This window comes from Schistocerca serialis, chromosome 3, assembly GCF_023864345.2.
Source record: "Schistocerca serialis cubense isolate TAMUIC-IGC-003099 chromosome 3, iqSchSeri2.2, whole genome shotgun sequence".
Taxonomy (NCBI): Eukaryota; Metazoa; Arthropoda; class Insecta; order Orthoptera; family Acrididae; genus Schistocerca; species Schistocerca serialis.
Window position 1 is genome coordinate 748,972,062 of NC_064640.1, and position 19,590 is coordinate 748,991,651.

At 41.4% G+C, this 19,590-nt stretch overlaps 1 protein-coding gene across 3 annotated transcripts in view; it reads left to right on the forward strand.

The window, feature by feature from the left end:
* LOC126470600 (mitochondrial tRNA-specific 2-thiouridylase 1) overlaps positions 1-18,552 on the forward strand; it is a 91,010-nt gene extending 72,458 nt beyond the window's left edge. Inside the window, exons 6-7 of one of the 3 annotated variants that reach the window (XM_050098554.1) lie at positions 666-890; positions 1,943-2,157. In XM_050098554.1, coding sequence (XP_049954511.1) covers positions 666-890; positions 1,943-1,960 — 243 coding nt within the window. In that variant the 3' untranslated portion in view covers positions 1,961-2,157. Of the gene's footprint in view, positions 1-665; positions 891-1,942; positions 2,158-18,377 lie in introns of those variants that run through there. The other 2 variants (XM_050098553.1, XR_007586264.1) reach the window with 2 other exon arrangements.
* Positions 18,553-19,590: the final 1,038 nt, after the last annotated feature.

The window sequence follows — 19,590 nt, forward strand, 5'->3', positions numbered from 1 at the left end:
TTGAGGTAGAGATTGGAGATTAGCTCTGCACTTGGGTCAGCAAGAAAATAGTTAAAAATCATACGCAAGCTGACCTGTGTGCCAGTCCAACAGTTATTAGTGTGGTACACAAATCTATCTGAGTTTAGCGCACCTCCCTCTTTCACAGGCTGCCATACTGAACATTAATCTATACAATGATGTCAGGATCTGCAACATTTGTTGGTAGTAAATACCAATCACCTCTGATGCATTATTCATGCTTTGCCACAGAGAAATCACCTCACCCAACATTCATACAACTATTTCAGGTTGAGATTGTTCTGATAATTTTTGTAGAGGTTTGTGCACCTGAGCACACTTAAGTCATCAAATTTTAAGTGTTTTCTGTTATTAACAATGTTTGTAGTCAATCATTATTGACATTTTTTTGTATGCAGTTTCCATGAAGTCCCCTTAGATCCAACTCTAAGCTTCTTCTGTGACGGAGCTTGTTTAACAGACAGGAACTTAATTTATGTGGATTATGGATCTCAACAAGTTTCATTTCCTCCCTTTTTAGACTTTTGATGGAACCATATGTAAAAGGAACTTCCCATCAGAATACAAAATATGTAAAGATCATGTGATAACATACCAATGTTTAATGTTTTCCAAAGTGCTTATTGTACCAATGATTTTTTCAGGCTGCAGGTACAGACCATCCCTGTCTCTATTCCAAATTCATGCTGGCATCTGGAATGAACTGGATTCATTCAGTCCCAAAATCTCTAAGGAAAAATGGAGTGTTGAAGTGTATGTTCCGTTTCCAACATACAAAACCACTGACTCCATGCAAGGTCTCATTTATCAACAAAAATGATATTCTGATAGAACTTGCGGAAAGTCTGAGAGCACTTACACCAGGACAGGTAAGGCACTTACCTATTTCTCAGGGCATTGGGTAGTGTTTTGCAGTAGAAATGCTATCTTATGTGTAATAACTTACTCTATATACGATGTGTCCCAAGTCTGTATGATTAAAATTGCACTGATGATAAGATTATCCTATCCTAATCTGGAAACTTTGAGGTAAGGACTCAAATGTCCGGAAAGAATATCTGTTTCTTGGCCAGCTCTCTATGGCCTGAGCAAACAAGTTCCTTGTACATTTGTAGCCATGATCATAAATTTCTTCCAATGATGATAATACTGCGGAACATTCCTTTTTTTTATTCATTCAACTTTCTGGGCACTACATCCTGTTGCACCATGCATTAAATGTGTGTCTAAAAGTTCTTGTAATGAGTAATACTCCTTTGACAATCGATTGTGAACTGTAAACTACGTGGACATATCACGGACAGTTCTGTGTTGTTTTACATGGTAAGACAGCTAATGTTGATGTGGCAGATAGTTGTTTGTTATGAAAGATAAACAGTTTACAAAAACATACCTCACACACATTGCTCATGCAACACCTTATAGCTGGTAACACCATTAAGAATAGATGAAGGTAAAACATGTAAGCAGATGAAGATAATTTAGTCTGTGAAACAGACCAAGTTGTAAAACAATATAATCAAAAGTTGTAAAACAATATGATCAAGAAATTGCCAGGCAGAGTACAAAAACTTCTTATTTCTGGAACTGGTATATAGAGAAGAACCTTCCTTTAATGAAGAATCTAATTGGAGTCTTTGATGAGAAGAATAGTGCAGTCATGACTGAGGCAGACTTCCTCAAGATAAACTGAAGTTGATGAAAATTACTTACTGTAACAAATCATTTCAGTGTGTGTATGATACACCGCTTCCCCACAATTTATTAACCATGCTGAAAATACGATGGGGCCTTGCTGATTTACTGTAACTTATTTGGAAATGTCTCACAAGGGAATGTTATGATATGTCTTGTTGAAAACTGTCTTAATTTTTTTGCCACTGTTAGCTATCAATACCTATCATAATTGTTTTCCCTGCAGCTACTTATCACCTCCTGAAATACACATGAATTTCACCTGCCAATATGCACTGGAAGTTACTGAAAAAAAATGAGAAAACTGCTATTTTCTGACTTGGCACCTGCAACTAAGAGATGGAGACACATGGCTATAATGAACAACTGTTATTGTGTACGCGCTGCTCATGCTCGGTGAATTGCAGCCAGCCAGCATGATGCTCTTTGAAGAGTGAACTTGATCCAAGGCATGTGTAAAATAGATGCTAGTATTCATTTTTTGCTCTACTTTCTTTTAATTTTTGGTAAATGTTTGAAGCTTCATTCTAACCATACCGATGACTCCAAAAAATATTATGCAATGCAGGTGATGTGATCACTGTGAATGTTTTGCTATTTGCTGTGGATATATGTAACAGACACCAACTGAAGCTATCAACAGAAAATGGGTGAAAATTATGTCGTGTGTGAAATGGTAGTTAAACTTTTAGATGAATCTTTATATACTGTAGATATACAATTAGGAATGACTGAAGCACCCAGTGTTACATATTGCAAACTCACTAATGGTGAAGAAACTAAAGATAGTTGTACTCCTGAAGAACTTGTGAGTGGTATTGCCACATTTGATTAATTCATCTCCAAAAGAAGAATCTGAAATTAAAATTACCATGTCAAACAAAGATAGAGCATTGGGTGAACTAATTTTAAAGTCAAGTCATATGGCATGATTGGTTGGGGGACCCTGAAGGGCAGGTTCAGCCGCCTAATTTGAAGAGTTTTTCCTATCCCTTGTGCACATTGGCACCTTTCCTTTGTGAAAGTCAAGAGTTGTGTGTTTCACTGTATCTGGTGAGTGTAGGTGACTGTAACAGGTGTGTATGGAGTATGGTGTCATGTTTGTGCTAGATTTGTGGGGACTGATGACATTGCTGTTTGGTCCTCTCCTCCAAACCAACCAACAAACCCAATGCCGGCACATAGCCTACTACTCTCAAATAGCACTGGTGGTGCCTCTGAGCTTAATGTCCCCATGAGACAGACAGATCAACAACAACATTTTTACATGCCCTCACGGTATGAGAAATCTGGAATTTCGTCCAGGACAGTGGCGCAAAGACTTCTGATCAGGGACTTTACGCCACCACCCCTCTTCTCCTTTGCTATAAAGGTAAAGGGGAAGCAGCCAATAGCACATGATGTATCCAGGTAGTTATCCATCCAAGTACTGGCCACAACAGACGTTGCGTAACTGCAATGATCTCACGAGAACCATTGTGTTAGCTGAGGTGAGGCTGCTGGCTCAATTGTAAGGTGACTGTTACAGATGCAAAGAATAATATCATTGGTTTTAGTGAATCTTTTGTGTACATTGCAGAATAGTCTAATTTTAAAAATGAAATGCAGGGTAAAAGAAGGCTTTAATTCAAAGATGAAAAACATATAAAGATAACTGTGTTCATGTCTGCACCCACACATTCATACACAATAATACCCGTGATTGGTCTGGATGGTTCATTGTTAACTATGTTATTTGTTTCCCTTTAAGAATTGACCAGAAACGTTCCACTATGTGTGAAAAGAGCATTGTTCTGCACAGAAAGTTTTGCGGCAGACAGAAAAATGCAAAATAACTATGTTATATTTTTTCATGTACCATGCTTTTTCCCATTTTCTGAAAACAAACACCTTATTCTAGATTCTTGGTTAGGTAATAAAAATTCTGCATCATTATCAGTTGCATTTTGAACTCACAGTGACAAATATGTACAGATACTGCAGGTTTCATCTAGTACGACGAAAGTACTTCTAGCAGCAGACTGATAATTTTTGTGTCTGTGAAATGTATTTTACGGAACATTAGAATGGAAAATTGCTATTGACAGATTTATGCAGTGTTCAGACTATCACTGTGATATTCTGAAGTTGAAAGCATTATCACACTATTTTTTTCCTCTCTCCAAGTTCAAAATATGATTAAATATGAAGAACACTCTTCAAAATATGCTGATATTATACAAGACTCAGTCCTAACTATGGCCCAGTTTTCTGTAAAAACATGGAAATATGTCTGCTACCTGCAGAGCTGTCAATTGTCATCCTTTATGTTCGTGCTGTAAATGTGCCACGAATTTCATTTTTGTGTGCATGTAGTTTATACCAATTTGGAAAGAAAGTTATAGATGAAAATTTGTATTTCGCTCCAGATATTTTGTTATCTTTTGACTGCATTCAATTGATGCATCAGTGCTTGCATGACTGACTTCCATTTCGTGTTAACAGCACCTATTTTGTGTATGCATTTTTTTCTAAGTTGACTAACAGTGGGTATATAAAAAAAATCCACAATGCAGGTTTCAACATGGCAAGTTTGTCAGCTTCCTAGACCAACATGCAGAGACAAAACATTACTTGACAGAAATAAAGAACCAAGGACAAAGAAAGATAATAAGGGGTAAAAGAAGCTACATTGACTCCTATAGCCTAGTAACATTAGCCATTGCATAACATTCAGATATTAGAAACATTTTCTACTGATCTATAGTGACAGGTGGAGCAGTGTGGAGGTGGCGTTAGGAGTGGCATATGAATCAAAGCATCAAACTAGGCCCTCCTGCAGGTCTGAGGGTTTGAATAGGCCTGAGGTATTCCTGCCTGTTGTAAGAGGTGACTAAAAGGAGTCTCTCACTTTTTGGCCCTATGAGTTCAGGTCCCATTCTATGGTTTGACCTGCCACTTCCAAATCTCTTGTCACAGCATTGCATCTCCACCTCCGATTCAACTTTTTGGGTGAGGACACTTTCCGGGGTATGTCATCTTCTTCCGTTGTCTCCTGTCCTCTTTTGCCCCCATGACAATATTGTATTTCTCTGTGACCAATATCCAGCACGGTAGCCAGTCCGTTATGTGGGGCTGTCATGTACCCATTTGGTGGTAGCCACCTGACAACACAGGAATCGCACTGCTGATGCCTGAGCTGTCAAGTCCCCACGTATGCCAAGGAGTAGATTCCTGTCTTTCTGGGGCATCAGGACTCCCGGCAACGGCCATCATGCCAGTTGGCCTTTGCTTTGGTGGGATGACCCGCAATGAAGCGCACTAAGTCATCTCTTGCTGGTGATCGTACAGCGCCAGCAGTCTCTAAGAAGGGCAAGATTGAATACAATGCCAACTGGTATGACCCTAAATCGTTTCCCTCCCTTGCTACACCATGGTGGGAGGAACGTAGGGATACAGAAGGGAGAGAGCCATATTCACCTCGGTTTTTAGTCTGTAGCAGAACTGATGGGGACTCTCTTCTACCTACTAAGCTTCAATTTTTCATTGAACACCTTAGAGGATAAGTTTGGAGAAGTGGCAGCCCTGTCCAAGATGCAAAACAGCGCAGTCTTGATTCAGACAGCATCCCAAGCCCAATCCTGAGTGTTACTCGTCTGTGACAAGCTGGGTGATATCCGTGTTTCAGTCACTCCCCATAAAAGCCTCAACATGGTCCAGGGGATCATTTTCCATCATGATCTCCTCTTGCAGTCTGACGACGAGCTCCGCGCCAATTTAGAATGACGGGGTGTTCATGTCATCCAGTGCGCAATCACAGGTGACCCAAAGACAACAGGGTTGCTACCAGTGCCTTCATCTTGGCCTTTGAGGGTGCTTCATTGCCTGAAAACGTCAAGGTGATAGTTTACCATTGTGACATTAAACCATACGTCCCTCCCCCTACGTGGTACTTCAAGTGCTGGAAGTTCGGGCACATGTCTGCCCACTGCACTTCCAGCGCCACATGTCGAGACTGCGGCATCCACTGCACCCAGATACTCCATGTGTGCCTCCTCTCACTTGCGTCAACTGTGGAGAGCACCACTCCCCCTGCTTGCCAGACTGCCAACTGCTCCAAAAGGAACGGAAAATCATGGAGTACAAGACCCTGGACCAGTTGACTTACACAGAGGCTAAATGTAAATTGGAAAGACTAAACCTCATTCTATTGACATCGACCTGCTGCAGCTACATCACCATTGCCGTCCCAAGTGCCAGTGGTTCCTCACTCTGTGCCACAAACAGTTGACCCTCTGGGCCACCAGAATACATCCGCTCCCTTGGTGGTAGGGGGCAAATCTTCCTCCATTGCTCCCAAAGCACCTACTTCAGGAGCAAGGCCCCTCCAAATGCAGGGGACATCCGTCCCCACCCCCCTGCCAGAGAAACAACAGCCTCCTCCAGCTCCTCTCATGTTGAAGGGGTCTATTGGGGCCCTCTCTCCCAAGGTCTCCACTAATGCCATGGCAGACATTTGCCAGTGGCTCAAGGAGCCAACAGCTGCTGGACGAAAAGCTTCATGGTCTTCCTCCATGCCTGAAGCTGCTTCAGAGGAATCTTCCCAGCAAGCCCCTAAAGAGAAGTGAGAGAGCAAGCAAACTAGGAAGAATGACCCCAACACCACTACTCCCTACCAATTCAGCATCTGAAGATGAGGTGGAGATCTTAGTGTCCCTTGTGGACCTGCATGTCACTGATGCCTCATCCACCATAGAAATGGTTAAAAATACTCAATCAGTGGCAGCAGGTGACCTTGAAGCATAACCTGCCTCCTTGTGTGCGTCATGCCTTCCCAGCCTCACGGTAACGCCATCCTCCAGTGGAAGTGAGGCGGTTTTTTCCACCACCTGGCTGAGGTGCAGCAGCTATTAAGTTTTACACCTGCTTTCTGCATTGCCCTCCAGGAAACCTGGTTCCAGGCAACGCGGACCTCTGCCCCCTGCGGCTATAGGGGATATTACAAGAACCGTAGTGACTATAACAGAGTGTCAGGTGGAGTTTGTCTATGTCCTGAACTCGATATGCAGTGAACCTGTGCCCCTTCAAACCCCTCTTGAAGCTGTGGCTGTCAGGATAAGGATGGCACAGGAAATAACTGTCTGCAACATGTATCTTCCTCCAGATGGTGCAGTACCCCTTAATGCATTGGCTGCACTGATTGATCAACTCCCTAAACCTTTCCTACTTTTGGGAGATTTTAATACTCATAACCCCTTGTGGGATGGCACCATGCTTACTGGCCAAGGCAGATTTGTCGAAAATTTACTGTCACATCTTGAACTCTGCCTCTTAAATACAGGTGCCCCCACACATTTCAATGTGGCACATGGCACATATTCGGCCCTTGATCTCTCGGTTTGCAGTCCTGGCCTTCTCCCATCTATCCACTGGAGAGCACATGACGACCTCTGTGGTAGTGACCACTTCCCCATCTTCCTGTCACTCCTCTGGTCTCATGCCCACGGATGCCTGCCCAGATGGGCTTTAAACAAGGCTTTCACCTTTGCTGTCACTGTTGAATCTCCCCCACATGGTAACATTGATGTGGTGGTTGAGCAGGTAACTACAATGATCATTTCTGCAACAGAAAATGCGATCCCTCATTCTTTAGGGTGCCCCCGGTGAAAGACAGTCCCATGGTGGTCGCCGGAGGTCGCTGAGGCAATTAAGGAGCGTCGGCGAGCTCTGTAGCGGCATAATTGGCACCCTTCCCTGCAGCGCCTCTAGCCTTTAAACGGCTCAATGCCCGCATTCACCAGCTTACCAAAGGACGGGAACAGGAGTGCTGGGAGAGATACATCTCGACCATTGGGTGCCGTATGTCACCTTCCCAAGTCTGGGCAAAGATCAAATGAGTTTTTGGATACCATACCCCAACAGGTGTTCCCGGTGTTAACATAAATGGCGTGTTATCTACTGGCACAAACGTGATTGCTGAGCACTATGCTTGTGCCTCTGCATTGGAGAATTACCCTCCAGCCTTTCGCACTCTCAAATGGCGGATGGAAGGGAAAGTCCTCTCGTTCACTACATGCCGCAGTGAACCCTTTAATACCCCATTTACAGAGTGGGAGCTCTTCAGTGCCCTTGCACATTGCCCCGACACAGCTCCTGGACCAGACTGGATCCACAGTCAGATGATTAAACATCTCTTGTTTGACTAAAAGCGACACCTCCTCATGATATTCAACCGGATCTGGTGCGATGGCGTCTTTTGATCACAACGGTGAGAGAGCACCATCATTCCACTGCTCAAACCTGGCAAATACCCCCTTGATGTGGATAGCTATTGGCCCATCAGCCTCACCAACATTCTTTGTAAGCTGCTGGAATGTATGGTGTGTTGGTGATTGGGTTGGGTCCTGGAGTCATGTGGCCTACTGGCTCCGTGCCAGGGTGGTTTTCGCCTGGTTAGCTCTATCACTGATGATCTTGTGTCCCTTGAGTCTGCCATCCGAACAGACTTTTCCAGATGCCAACACCTTGTTGCCGTCTTTTTTGATTTACGAAAAGTGTATGACACCACCTGGCGACATCGTACCCTTGCCGTATTATACGAGTGGGGTCTCCAAGGCTCGCTCCTGATTTTGATCCAGAATTTCCTGTTGGTTCGTAATTTCCATGTTAAAGTTGGTGCCTCCCATAGCCCCCCCCCCCCCCTCCCCCCCAATAATCCGGGAGAATGGGTCCCGCAGGGCTCTGTATTGAGTGTATTTCTATTTTTAGTGGCCATTAATGGTCTAGCAGCAGCTCTAGGGCCGTCTGTCTCACCATCTCTGTATGCAGATGACTTCTGCATTTCGTACTTCTCCACCGGTACTGGTGTTGCTGAGTGGCACCTACAGTGAGCCATCCACAAGGCGCTGTCATGGGCTCTAGCCCACGGCTTCCAGTTTTTGGCCCAAAGACGTGTGCCGTCCTGGCAGAGGCTGGAGTCCCTCCATTGCAAGTCAGGTGTGCGCAACTTCTCGCCAGTTACATTGCACACGTTGGTAGTTTTCCTGTGCATCCAAATTACCGTGTCCTTTTCCCACCCACGGTGTTTCATCTCCCGCATCGGTAGCCCAGGTCAGGGCTTACAATTGCAGTTCATGCCCGATCCCTTCTATCTGAACTGGAGTCTTTACCTTTCCCATCTATACTCAAGGTCCATTCGCGTACACCTCCATGGCGTACACCTAGGCCGCTGCTTTGCCTGGACCTTTCACATGGCCCAAAGGGCTCAGCTTACCTCGCTGCTCTCTGCTGCCACTTCCTCTCGATTCTTGATATGTTAAGAGACCATGAAGTGGTTTACACCAATGGCTCGATGGTTGATGGTCATGTCGGCTTCGTGTATGTCCATGGAGGACATATTGAACAGCATTCCTTGCCCAGTGGCTGCAGTGTTTTCACTTCATAGCTGGAGGCTATATCTCGTGCTCTTGAGTACATCCGTTCATGCCCTAGGGAGTCGTTTCTTCTGTGTACTGACTCCTTGAGCGGCCTACAAGCTATTGGCCACTGCTACCCTCGTCATCCTTTGGTATCGACCATCCAGGAGCCCATCTATGCCCTGGAACGGTCCAGTTGTTCAGTGGTGGTTGTGTTGACTCCAGGACACGTTGGAATCCCAGGCAACAAACTTGCTGACAGGCTGGCCAAACAAGCTACACGGAAACTGCTTATGGAGATCAGCATTCCAATAACTGACCTGCGTTCGTTTTTACACCACCAGTTTTTTCGCCTTTGGGAGATGGAATGGCATAGTCTCAGTACGCAAAACAAACTGTGTGCCATTAAGGAGACTGCAAATACGTGCCAGTCCTTCATGCGGGCCTCTTGTAGGGACTCTGTGGTTCTCTGCTGGCTCCACATTGGCCACGTTTGAGCGACCCACGGCTACCTCCTGCACTGTGAAGACAACCCCCCCCTCCCCCCCCCCCCCTCTCTCCTCAGTGCACTGTTCCGCTTTGACTGCCCTGCAACAAAATCTTGGGTTACCAGACTCGTTGCCGCTAATTTTATCTGGCAACGCCTCATAGGCTGATTTAGTTTTATGTTTTATTCGTGAGGGTGGGTTTTATCATTTGATCTAAGTTTTATCGCATGTCCTTTGTCTCTCTGTGTCCTGCCCCCACAGTGCTTTTAGGGTGGAGGTTTTAATGTGTTGCAAAGTGGCTGGCTTCACCTTTTTATTCTGATGATCAGCCAGCCATGGTAATCTGTTTTGTCGTTTTAATCTCTTCTACCTGTTTCTTGTGTTTCTGTGGTTTTCTTGTCCCCTTTTGTCCATTTAAGTGTTTGTTGGACTTCCGTCGTTCTTGTGGTTTTTCCTTTCTCCAATGACCTTGCAGTTTGGTCCCTTCCCCCCTCTTTTAAACAAACCAAGCATCAAACTAGGATGAATCCAGTATTGAAAGGTGAGGTGGCAATGTCAGCTGGCAGTGTGCCCAAGAATGGAAAACATTAGAAAGAAAGCATACTGAGGAGGCATGACAGAAAAGAAACAAGTAAGAGTGTCAGGAGGAAAGACAGGAGATCTGAGAAAGAAAATGTTGAAAAAAATATTGTTGAGGAACAAGAAAAGTAAACAGAGGAAATAAGAGATAAAAGGAGAGAAGTTTAGTCAGGTGGCATTGCTGGCTGCAAGACACCATCGACAGTGTTCACTTGCTCTCATTGAAAAATGAACAATGACCTGATAGCGTGAAAATAAATAAGTGGAAAAGTGTGTTGGTGCAAAAAAAAAATTGTCAAGACCATCACATTGCAGAAACAGTACTGCCAATGCCTGTAAAATCATCATGACATATGTTTAAGACAATGTATTGCAAGTGAATCCTAGTTTCAGCCAGTTTATTATAAATTATAGTATTTTTTCTGTTCTTTGTGTTTGATTGTAACTTAGCTGGTTGATTTTAGGGAAAACCTGCTCCAGAACTTGGCTGTTAATTTTAATCATAGTATTTAAACCTATAACACATTTAATCAGAGCAAAATTTTTTTATCCAGTATTACATACTTCTGACTTTTGTGTTATTCATGAGGACTCTACCATTAAATTAAATAAGTTTCAGTTAAATCACTGAATTATCTTTCTCTGTAATTTCCTAGTATCTACTTTTGTGTAGTGGTACCATAAATTCAGATACCAAATGATCAGAAATGACACTTCCAATTGAAAACATTACTGTAATGCAGATATTCAAAATATTTTATCATGACATCCTTTTAAATAACACACTCAGATATCTTGCCACATCAAGTTTTACATGCCAAGAGAATCAAGTGTGTTTTATTACTGTAATTCCCCTACTGCAATTGTCTTCATTGTAATTTCTGATTTCTAACAGAGTTGTAGTTTTACTGTAGTTGCATTTGTAATTCCTAATCACAAACAGATTGTGATTCAATCACATGAAAAGTGCTGCTGTATTACTACATTGAAGTTAGCTTATTGCCAATGTGTGTAGCGATAAGAAATGTGCATAGCAGGAAACCATTGACTGCAGCACTAAAGAGCCTCCAACTGAAATGCAACAGTAATTTTGGTAAATTAGTCAAACAACAGTATACTTAATGAAAGAATTTGTTGTTTCACACGGAACGGCTGTAAGATCATACAGCAAAACAAAAATCCATCTCTAATGACATCATTGTCAGAAATACTTCAAACCCTAATCTTCCCATTTGAAACAACACCAAAAATGCAGATACTGAAAACACAGAAACTGGTACTGACTTGCTTTTGAGCACAGGACACTGACATTTACTTAGCTTCCATTCCCCCCTCCCCCCCCCTCTGCCCCCTCCCCTCTCCTTTAGTGCTGCAGTCAACTTGGAAGACTACTGTCTGACTCATTTGCGGCTCATATGTTGCCTGAACATAATATGAACTTTTTTTACTGGCTGAGTTGCTGTCATTCATAACACTGATATCTCAGTCCTCGAGAACTGCTTCAACAATATCAATGGGCAGTTTGTAACATCAATCATACGGTCTCAATCTAAAGTCAAGTATCTGTTAAATCTTCCCCAAATGGAAAAATTCTATGTGTGGTGCTTAATTTGAAAGTTATTAAATCAAGAGTGTGTCACCAACTGACTATAGTTTGAGAGCAGGCAAGTTCCAGACTGTACAAAAACTTGTGCAGTATTATGATTATTAATTTTTATGGAAATTTTTTAGGACTGTAATTTCAGTTATGCTATGAGCATCATGTACATTTTCTACATCTACATCTACATCCATACTCCGCAAGCCACCTGACGGTTCAATTTTATTGAAATTACTCAATTTTTGTGTATGTATAACAAAATGTTCTTTCTGGTCAGGTTAGCATTGTGCTGCAACAGTGACAAAGGACACAATATAGTCTATAGTTATCATTTAATGGGATACAATGACACAAAATAGTGCAAGTAGAAAACCTATTAGTAGTAAAGGGGGACCCCTCATACAATACTAATTGTTTCATTCTCTTCTTAATTTATATCATGAAAATACTGTGTCTATAACTTCAGTAGGACCATAGTTCATTCAGTTTATCTATCTTTGCCAAAAATTTTACTGTATTGTGCCTCTAGTTGCATTACTGCTGATTATTGTTGCTTACCATTATTAAAAAAAGAAACAATTATGAGAGATGTGAAACCAAGAAATTCATTAAGTATTGCATTGCAAAGAATCCAGTTTACAAAAACATTCTTGTATTTTTTGAAATACACCAATCTTATTGTGTTAAACTTCAGTGATGCATATGTACATTAGAAGCAGCTACAATTGCAATATTATTGTTTAAATAAACCTCTTAATAACTCAGTATATTGTACTTAAGTACAGGGTTATTACAAATGATTGAAGCGATTTCACAGCTCTACAATAACTTTATTATTTGAGATATTTTCACAATGCTTTGCACACACATACAAAAACTCAAAAAGTTTTTTTAGGCATTCACAAATGTTCGATATGTGCCCCTTTAGTGATTCGGCAGACATCAAGCCGATAATCAAGTTCCTCCCACAATCGGCGCAGCATGTCCCCATCAATGAGTTCGAAAGCATCGTTGATGTGAGCTCGCAGTTCTGGCACGTTTCTTGGTAGAGGAGGTTTAAACACTGAATCTTTCACATAACCCCACAGAAAGAAATCACATGGGGTTAAGTCGGGAGAGTGTGGAGGCCATGACATGAATTGCTGATCATGATCTCCACCATGACGGATCCATCGGTTTTCCAATATCCTGTTTAAGAAATGCCGAACATCATGATGGAAGTGCGGTGGAGCACCATCCTGTTGAAAGATGAAGTCGGCGCTGTCGGTCTCCAGTTGTAGCATGAGCCAATTTTCCAGCATGTCCAGATACACGTGTCCTGTAACGTTTTTTTCGCAGAAGAAAAAGGGGCTGTAAACTTTAAACCGTGAGATTGCACAAAACACGTTAACTTTTGGTGAATTGCGAATTTGCTGCACGAATGTGTGAGGATTCTCTACCGCCCAGATTCGCACATTGTGTCTGTTCACTTCACCATTAAGAAAAAATGTTGCTTCATCACTGAAAACAAGTTTCGCACTGAACGCATCCTCTTCCATGAGCTGTTGCAACCGCGCCGAAAATTCAAAGTGTTTGACTTTGTCATCGGGTGTCAGGGCTTGTAGCAATTGTAAACGGTAAGGCTTCTGCTTTAGCCTTTTCCGTAAGATTTTCCAAACCGTCGGCTGTGGTACGTTTAGCTCCCTGCTTGCTTTATTCGTTGACTTCCGCGGGCTACACGTGAAACTTGCCCGCACGCTTTCAACTGTTTCTTCGCTCACTGCAGGCCGACCCGTTGATTTCCCCTTACAGAGGCATCCAGAAGCTTTAAACTGCGCATACCATCACCGAATGGAGTTAGCAGTTGGTGGATCTTTGTTGAACTTCGTCATGAAGTGTCGTTGCACTGTTATGACTGACTGATGTGAGTGCATTTCAAGCACGACATATGCTTTCTCGGCTCCTGTCGCCATTTTGTCTCACTGCGCTCTCGAGCGCTCTGGCGGCAGAAACCTGAAGTGCGGCTTCAGCCGAACAAAACTTTATGAGTTTTTCTACGTATCTGTAGTGTGTCGTGACCATATGTCAATGAATGGAGCTACAGTGAATTTATGAAATCGCTTCAATCATTTGTAATAGCCCTGTACATTTTGATTTTGTATCATTTTTACAAAGTTGAAGGTTCTCCAGACATGTATGATGTACACTAGACAGCACAAAAAGTGGGCCAACCCTGACTTCCAAAGTGTTGGCCGCATCTGACGGTAAGCAACCAACACAGCATAGCTGTGTTGCGGGTCCTCTATACCGTGTGCACTACAGATGTTTCACTGTACACAATGGGTAGCACACAAGACTATTAGAGACCACTGCTCTTTATGGCAGTCAGTCCAGATGTAAACCAATACCATCACGCAACAAATAACAGAAAATGCATTATAACAGCTGAGAAAGTACTGAATGCTTGTAAATTAAACTTCTATACAATAAGTGACACTGTTGTTGTTGTTGTGGTCTTCAGTCCTGAGACTGGTTTGATGCAGCTCTCCATGCTACTCTATCCTGTGCAAGCTTTTTCATCTCCCAGTGACACTACAGATATCTTATCCCACTCATTAAATAACATGATGAGATTTTGTTTGTGATACAAATTTGAACCCAATGTTTACCAAACAAAGCTTACGTGTCTGATTGAGACTCGACTAGGCATAAAGAGACACAAAATATTAAGTGTTCACTAGTATCAGTTTGCAAGGCCGAGTGTCCAAACCTGGAAACAAATGATGACATGTTTAGCACTGTAACGGAAACCTCATGAAGCTTATATTGCTCCTGAGATGTAACCATGAAACATATGTAATAAAGTGCAACACACGAGTGTGAAACACAATGAAGTAAAGTTTTGGTGATGGGCAGGGAGTAGAACCCAGTATCCATACAAATTTACGAAGCACAGTCAGATGTCAGATATTAAATATCTTCACTAATATCATGATATTGGAACGTGAAATGACAATACAAATGATTTTTGCCTAGCAGGGATTTGAACCTGGCACCTTTCGCTAGTGCTTATAGGCGCAAATAGACATGAAATATTTGTTTCTTCACCAGTAGCAAAATGTACAAATGTTTGCTAAAGGTAACATGACGAATAATTCTGCGCTGCCTGGGTCTCAAACGCCATGCACATCATCATCATTGACCTCACACAAAGAGGTGTCAACTATGAAATTCCCTTTCACTAATAATTAGGATCACGCTGTTCGTAAAGACCTGGAGGAGTTTGGCATCATGATAAAACAACAAAATGATGGACAGTATAATTTCTAAAGGTTTAAATCCAGAGAAAAATTGGAATTGGTCCTCAAACCCCAGTCCAGTGCCAATATTTTCAAAATCTCAAGGTCACTTAAAATTAAAAATGAGGGTCATATGACCTTACATTATTATTTGTTTGTGAACTAAAATAATATCACTAGTGTAAGAAAGCTTACTAGTGACCAAGTTTCTGCAAGCAGCGACTTTCGCCTCTGTCAGAACGGTCATACTGGAAACAATACAACTTGCCTTTCCGACTAGCAATCACTCCATACCGGGCACATGTGTTTCAACCTGCCTCCACTGCTTTCACCCATTTATTAAACACAAACAGAACACAATATCTCAAATGTTAGACTTAATTCAATTTTACACTCCATTTTCTAGTGCATAAGTGATGCTCCTTATAACATCAAAATGAGAAATATTCAAGTTGTCATGGCATGAGATATACTACAAACTTGAACAAAATAAGACCACAGTTAAATATGCTTATAGCTACATGCCATACAAAGCCGTCACAGAGCATGCTGAAGCTTAGTATTATATCATATGCAACATTATATGTTGTTATACTTCCTAATTTGAGTGCAGAAAAGTCCGCTGGAGTCATAGGCTATGTGCCCAATGCGTCACAATTACATGGGCGGACATCGATCTGTATAAGCAGCTGCTGGCTAAGGTGCTGAAATTGGTCTTATCATGAAAGACACCTATGATCCCTATCACAAACATGTTTCTGCAATATTTTTCTATTACTGGATGGTTAGGAAATGAACAAAATTGTGTCTAATCTTTTGTAAGACTGATGCTCTTAGCAGACAGATGGAATACGGCCTAAAAAAGAAAGGAAAATGATGGGTTTGATATCGCAGCTTTGTGGTCGCACTGCATGACGTTGACTTTTAGACCATGAATAGGTTATTCACAATAGCTCAAGTGGAAGTCAACACCTCTCGAACCATGTACTGCATACCCCATTATGACAAAAAATATGATGCTAACACACACGAAATTTGGTGGTTGGTTGAACTGAGAATTCCTTGTAATAGCTAAGGTGTGGGTTCAGTTCCCGCTGGAGGTAACAGTTTTTAACAGCCACAAACATACCCTCTTCACCTCCAGTAATGCCAAATAAGAAACACAGGACTGTGTCGTGGTTCCAATTTAACATTAAACATGTCCATTTGATACGGTCTGGAACAGAGTTGGATTAGTTTTGGCTATCAGAGGCGGAAGTCGCTGCTTGCAAAAACTCTGTCTCTAGTAAGCTTTCATACACTAGTGGTATTATTTTAGTTCACAAACCAATCATCATGCCAGGTCATAGGACCTTCATTTTTTAAATTTTAAGTGACCTTGAGATTTTGAAAATATTATCACTGGACAGGGATTAGAGGTCCAATTCCAATTTTTTCTCTGGATTTAAACCTTTAGAGATGATACTGTCTTATCGTTTAGTTGTTTTGTCATGATGCCAAACTCCTCCAGGTCTCTATGAACAACGTGATCCTAATTATTAGTGAAAGAGAATTTCATAGTTGACACCTTTTTGTGTGGGGTCACCGATGATGATATGAGTGGCATGGGAGTCCCAGACAGCACAGTATTATTCATAGTATTACCTCGAGCCAAACATTTGCACGTTTTGCTACTGGTGAAGAAACAATAAATATTTCATATCTATTTGCACCTACAAGCACTCGCGGAATGTGCCAGGTTCAAATGCCTGCTAGTCAGAAATAATTTGTATTGTCATTTCAGGTTCCAATTTCATGCTGTTGGTGAAGATATTTAATATCTGACATCTGATTTTGCTTCGTTAACAATTTGTATGGGTACTGGGTTCTACTCCCTGCCCATCACCAAAGCTTTTCTTCATTATGTTTCACACTCATGTGTTGCACTTTATTACATACTTTTCATGGTTACTTCTCAGGAGCAATATAAACTTCATAGGGTTTCTGGTACAATGCTAAATATGTCATCATTTATTTCCAGGTTTCGACACTCGGCCTTGCAAACTGATGCTGGTGAACCTTCAATATTTTGTGTCTCTTTATGCCTAGTCAAGTCTCAATCAGACACGTAAGCGTTGTTTGGTAAACATTGGGTTCAAATTTGTATCACAAACAAAAACTCATCATGTTATTTAATGAGTGGGATAAGATTTCTGTAGTGTCACTTATTGTATAGAAGTTTAATTTACAAGCATTCAGGACTGTCTCTTCTCTAATAACATGTTTTCTAGCATTTGTTTACATCTGGACTGACTGCCATAATGAGCAGTATTCTCTGGTAGTCTTGTGTGTATAGTCTCGTGTGTATAGTCTAGTGTGTATAGTCAGACTGCACCCCACAGGGTTTCGGCATTTGGAGAACCTGTGACACAGCTATGTTACATTGGTTGCATTCAGCAGTGGCCCACTTTTTTTGCTGTTAAGTGTAGCAAGTGTTATTGCTGCTCCCTTTTACCTTTGATAGTTTTTAAATATGTTTTGCCACCCACATACAGGGTTATTACAAATGATTGAAGCGATTCGACAGCTCTACAATAACTTTATTATTTGAGATATTTTCACAATGCTTTGCACACACATACAAAAACTCAAAAAGTTTTTTTAGGCATTCACAAATGTTCGATATGTGCCCCTTTAGTGATTCGGCAGACATCAAGCCGTTAATCAAGTTCCTCCCACACTCGGCACAGCATGTCCCCATCAATGAGTTCGAAAGCATTGTTGATGCGAGCTCGTAGTTCTGGCACGTTTCTTGGTAGAGGAGGTTTAAACACTGAATCTTTCACATCACTATGCGTGAAACTTGCTGCACGCGTTCAACCGTTTCTTCACTCACTGCAGGCCGACCCGTTGATTACCCCTTACAGAGGCATCCAGAAGCTTTAAACTGCGCATACCATCGCCGAATGGAGTTAGCAGTTGGTGGATCTTTGTTGAACTTCGTCCTGAAGCGTTGTTGCACTGTTATGACTGATTGATGTGAGTGCATTTCAAGCACGACATACGCTTTCTCGGCTCCTGTCGCCAATTTGTCTCACTGCGCTCTCGAGCGCTCTGGCGGCAGAAACCTGAAGTGTGGCTTCAGCCGAACAAAACTTTACGAGTTTTTCTACTTATCTGTAGTGTGTCGTGACCATATGTCAATGAATGGAGCTACAGTGAATTTATGAAATCGCTTCAATCATTTGTAATAGCCCTGTACTTTTGTTTTGTTTTAACTGTTACAGCATTTGCAATTTCTGTGTTATGTAGCACCTAATATCAAATCTTAATTTTGTTTCAGTATGCTGTGTTTTACACCAATCAGGAATGCTTGGGCAGTGCAAGAATCCATAATGTAGCCTGTTCGCTGCAGGCTTTGAAGAAACTGAAATGTTAATACTTGGGTGTTTGTGTGTTAATAATGTTGAAACTTGGAGACAATTAAATTTTTGTTGCAAATAAATATTTTTATTATATTAATGACCTAAAATATGTTACTTCCACATGCAGGCCAATTTAAAATTGTGGGGTGAAGGACAATCTGGTTTATTGTTAGGTAATTAGGAGTTGGGGAAGATGTGCAGAGCATTCCCATAGGCACAAGCAGCATAAACCAAATAAATTGTATGAAGCATTTTATTTTGAAGTAAGTTACGAATAAGTGTAGAAGTTTTGCGTGTCAACTTTCCAGATCTTGCACTCAGTCAGTGACTGTCAGCATTTTACAGACAATTATTTAATCTCCATCACACCATCAGTGAAGACTACTCTGCTGATTTTTCATGCTGTCATCAGACTTATGTACCAAATTCATCTATTTGGGTGCCAGTCAAAGCCAGTACTTGACACTGAAAGCAGGTTTTTTTACACACGCTCAATAAAAGTACAAAAGATACTGAATTGCATCCTGAATGTAAAGCACATCTATTTGTAGAGTACAGCAAAGTTACCACAATAATACAGTATTGATTGACAATAAAAGTCATAGAATTTTTCAGAACTCTTAAGTACACAATAACAAATATTGGCAGGAGATGGAGATCAAAATTCATATCTCCAAGTCACCAGCCACCAACTAAATGCAACAACATGTTGTATAGGACAGACAAGCAGTGACAGTGTTGAGGAAGTGGGCATATTATGCAATTAACAGTGAGTTACATGTGTTTGAAAGTGGTTAACAGGAAATATATGAGTATTATGAAAGCTACTGCTTACATGTACTAGAAATGAATTCAGGTGAAGCAGTCAATATACCAATCTTTATACCTTGTCTAATGATTTTTTTCAGACAGATTACAGTGAATGGTCTGCAAAAATGAGGAACAGTATTAAAGTCATATTTATAAGGAGTTTCCAGACTTGCTGCTGTGTAATATTAATGTTTATTTCTCTCCCTTTCAGTACAGATCTATTTCAGCTATTATTGAATGACCTGTGGTACAATGTGGGTTACATTATTTTCATTATGCATTTTTATTTTACAGTAGAACATTGAGTATGGATTGCTACTT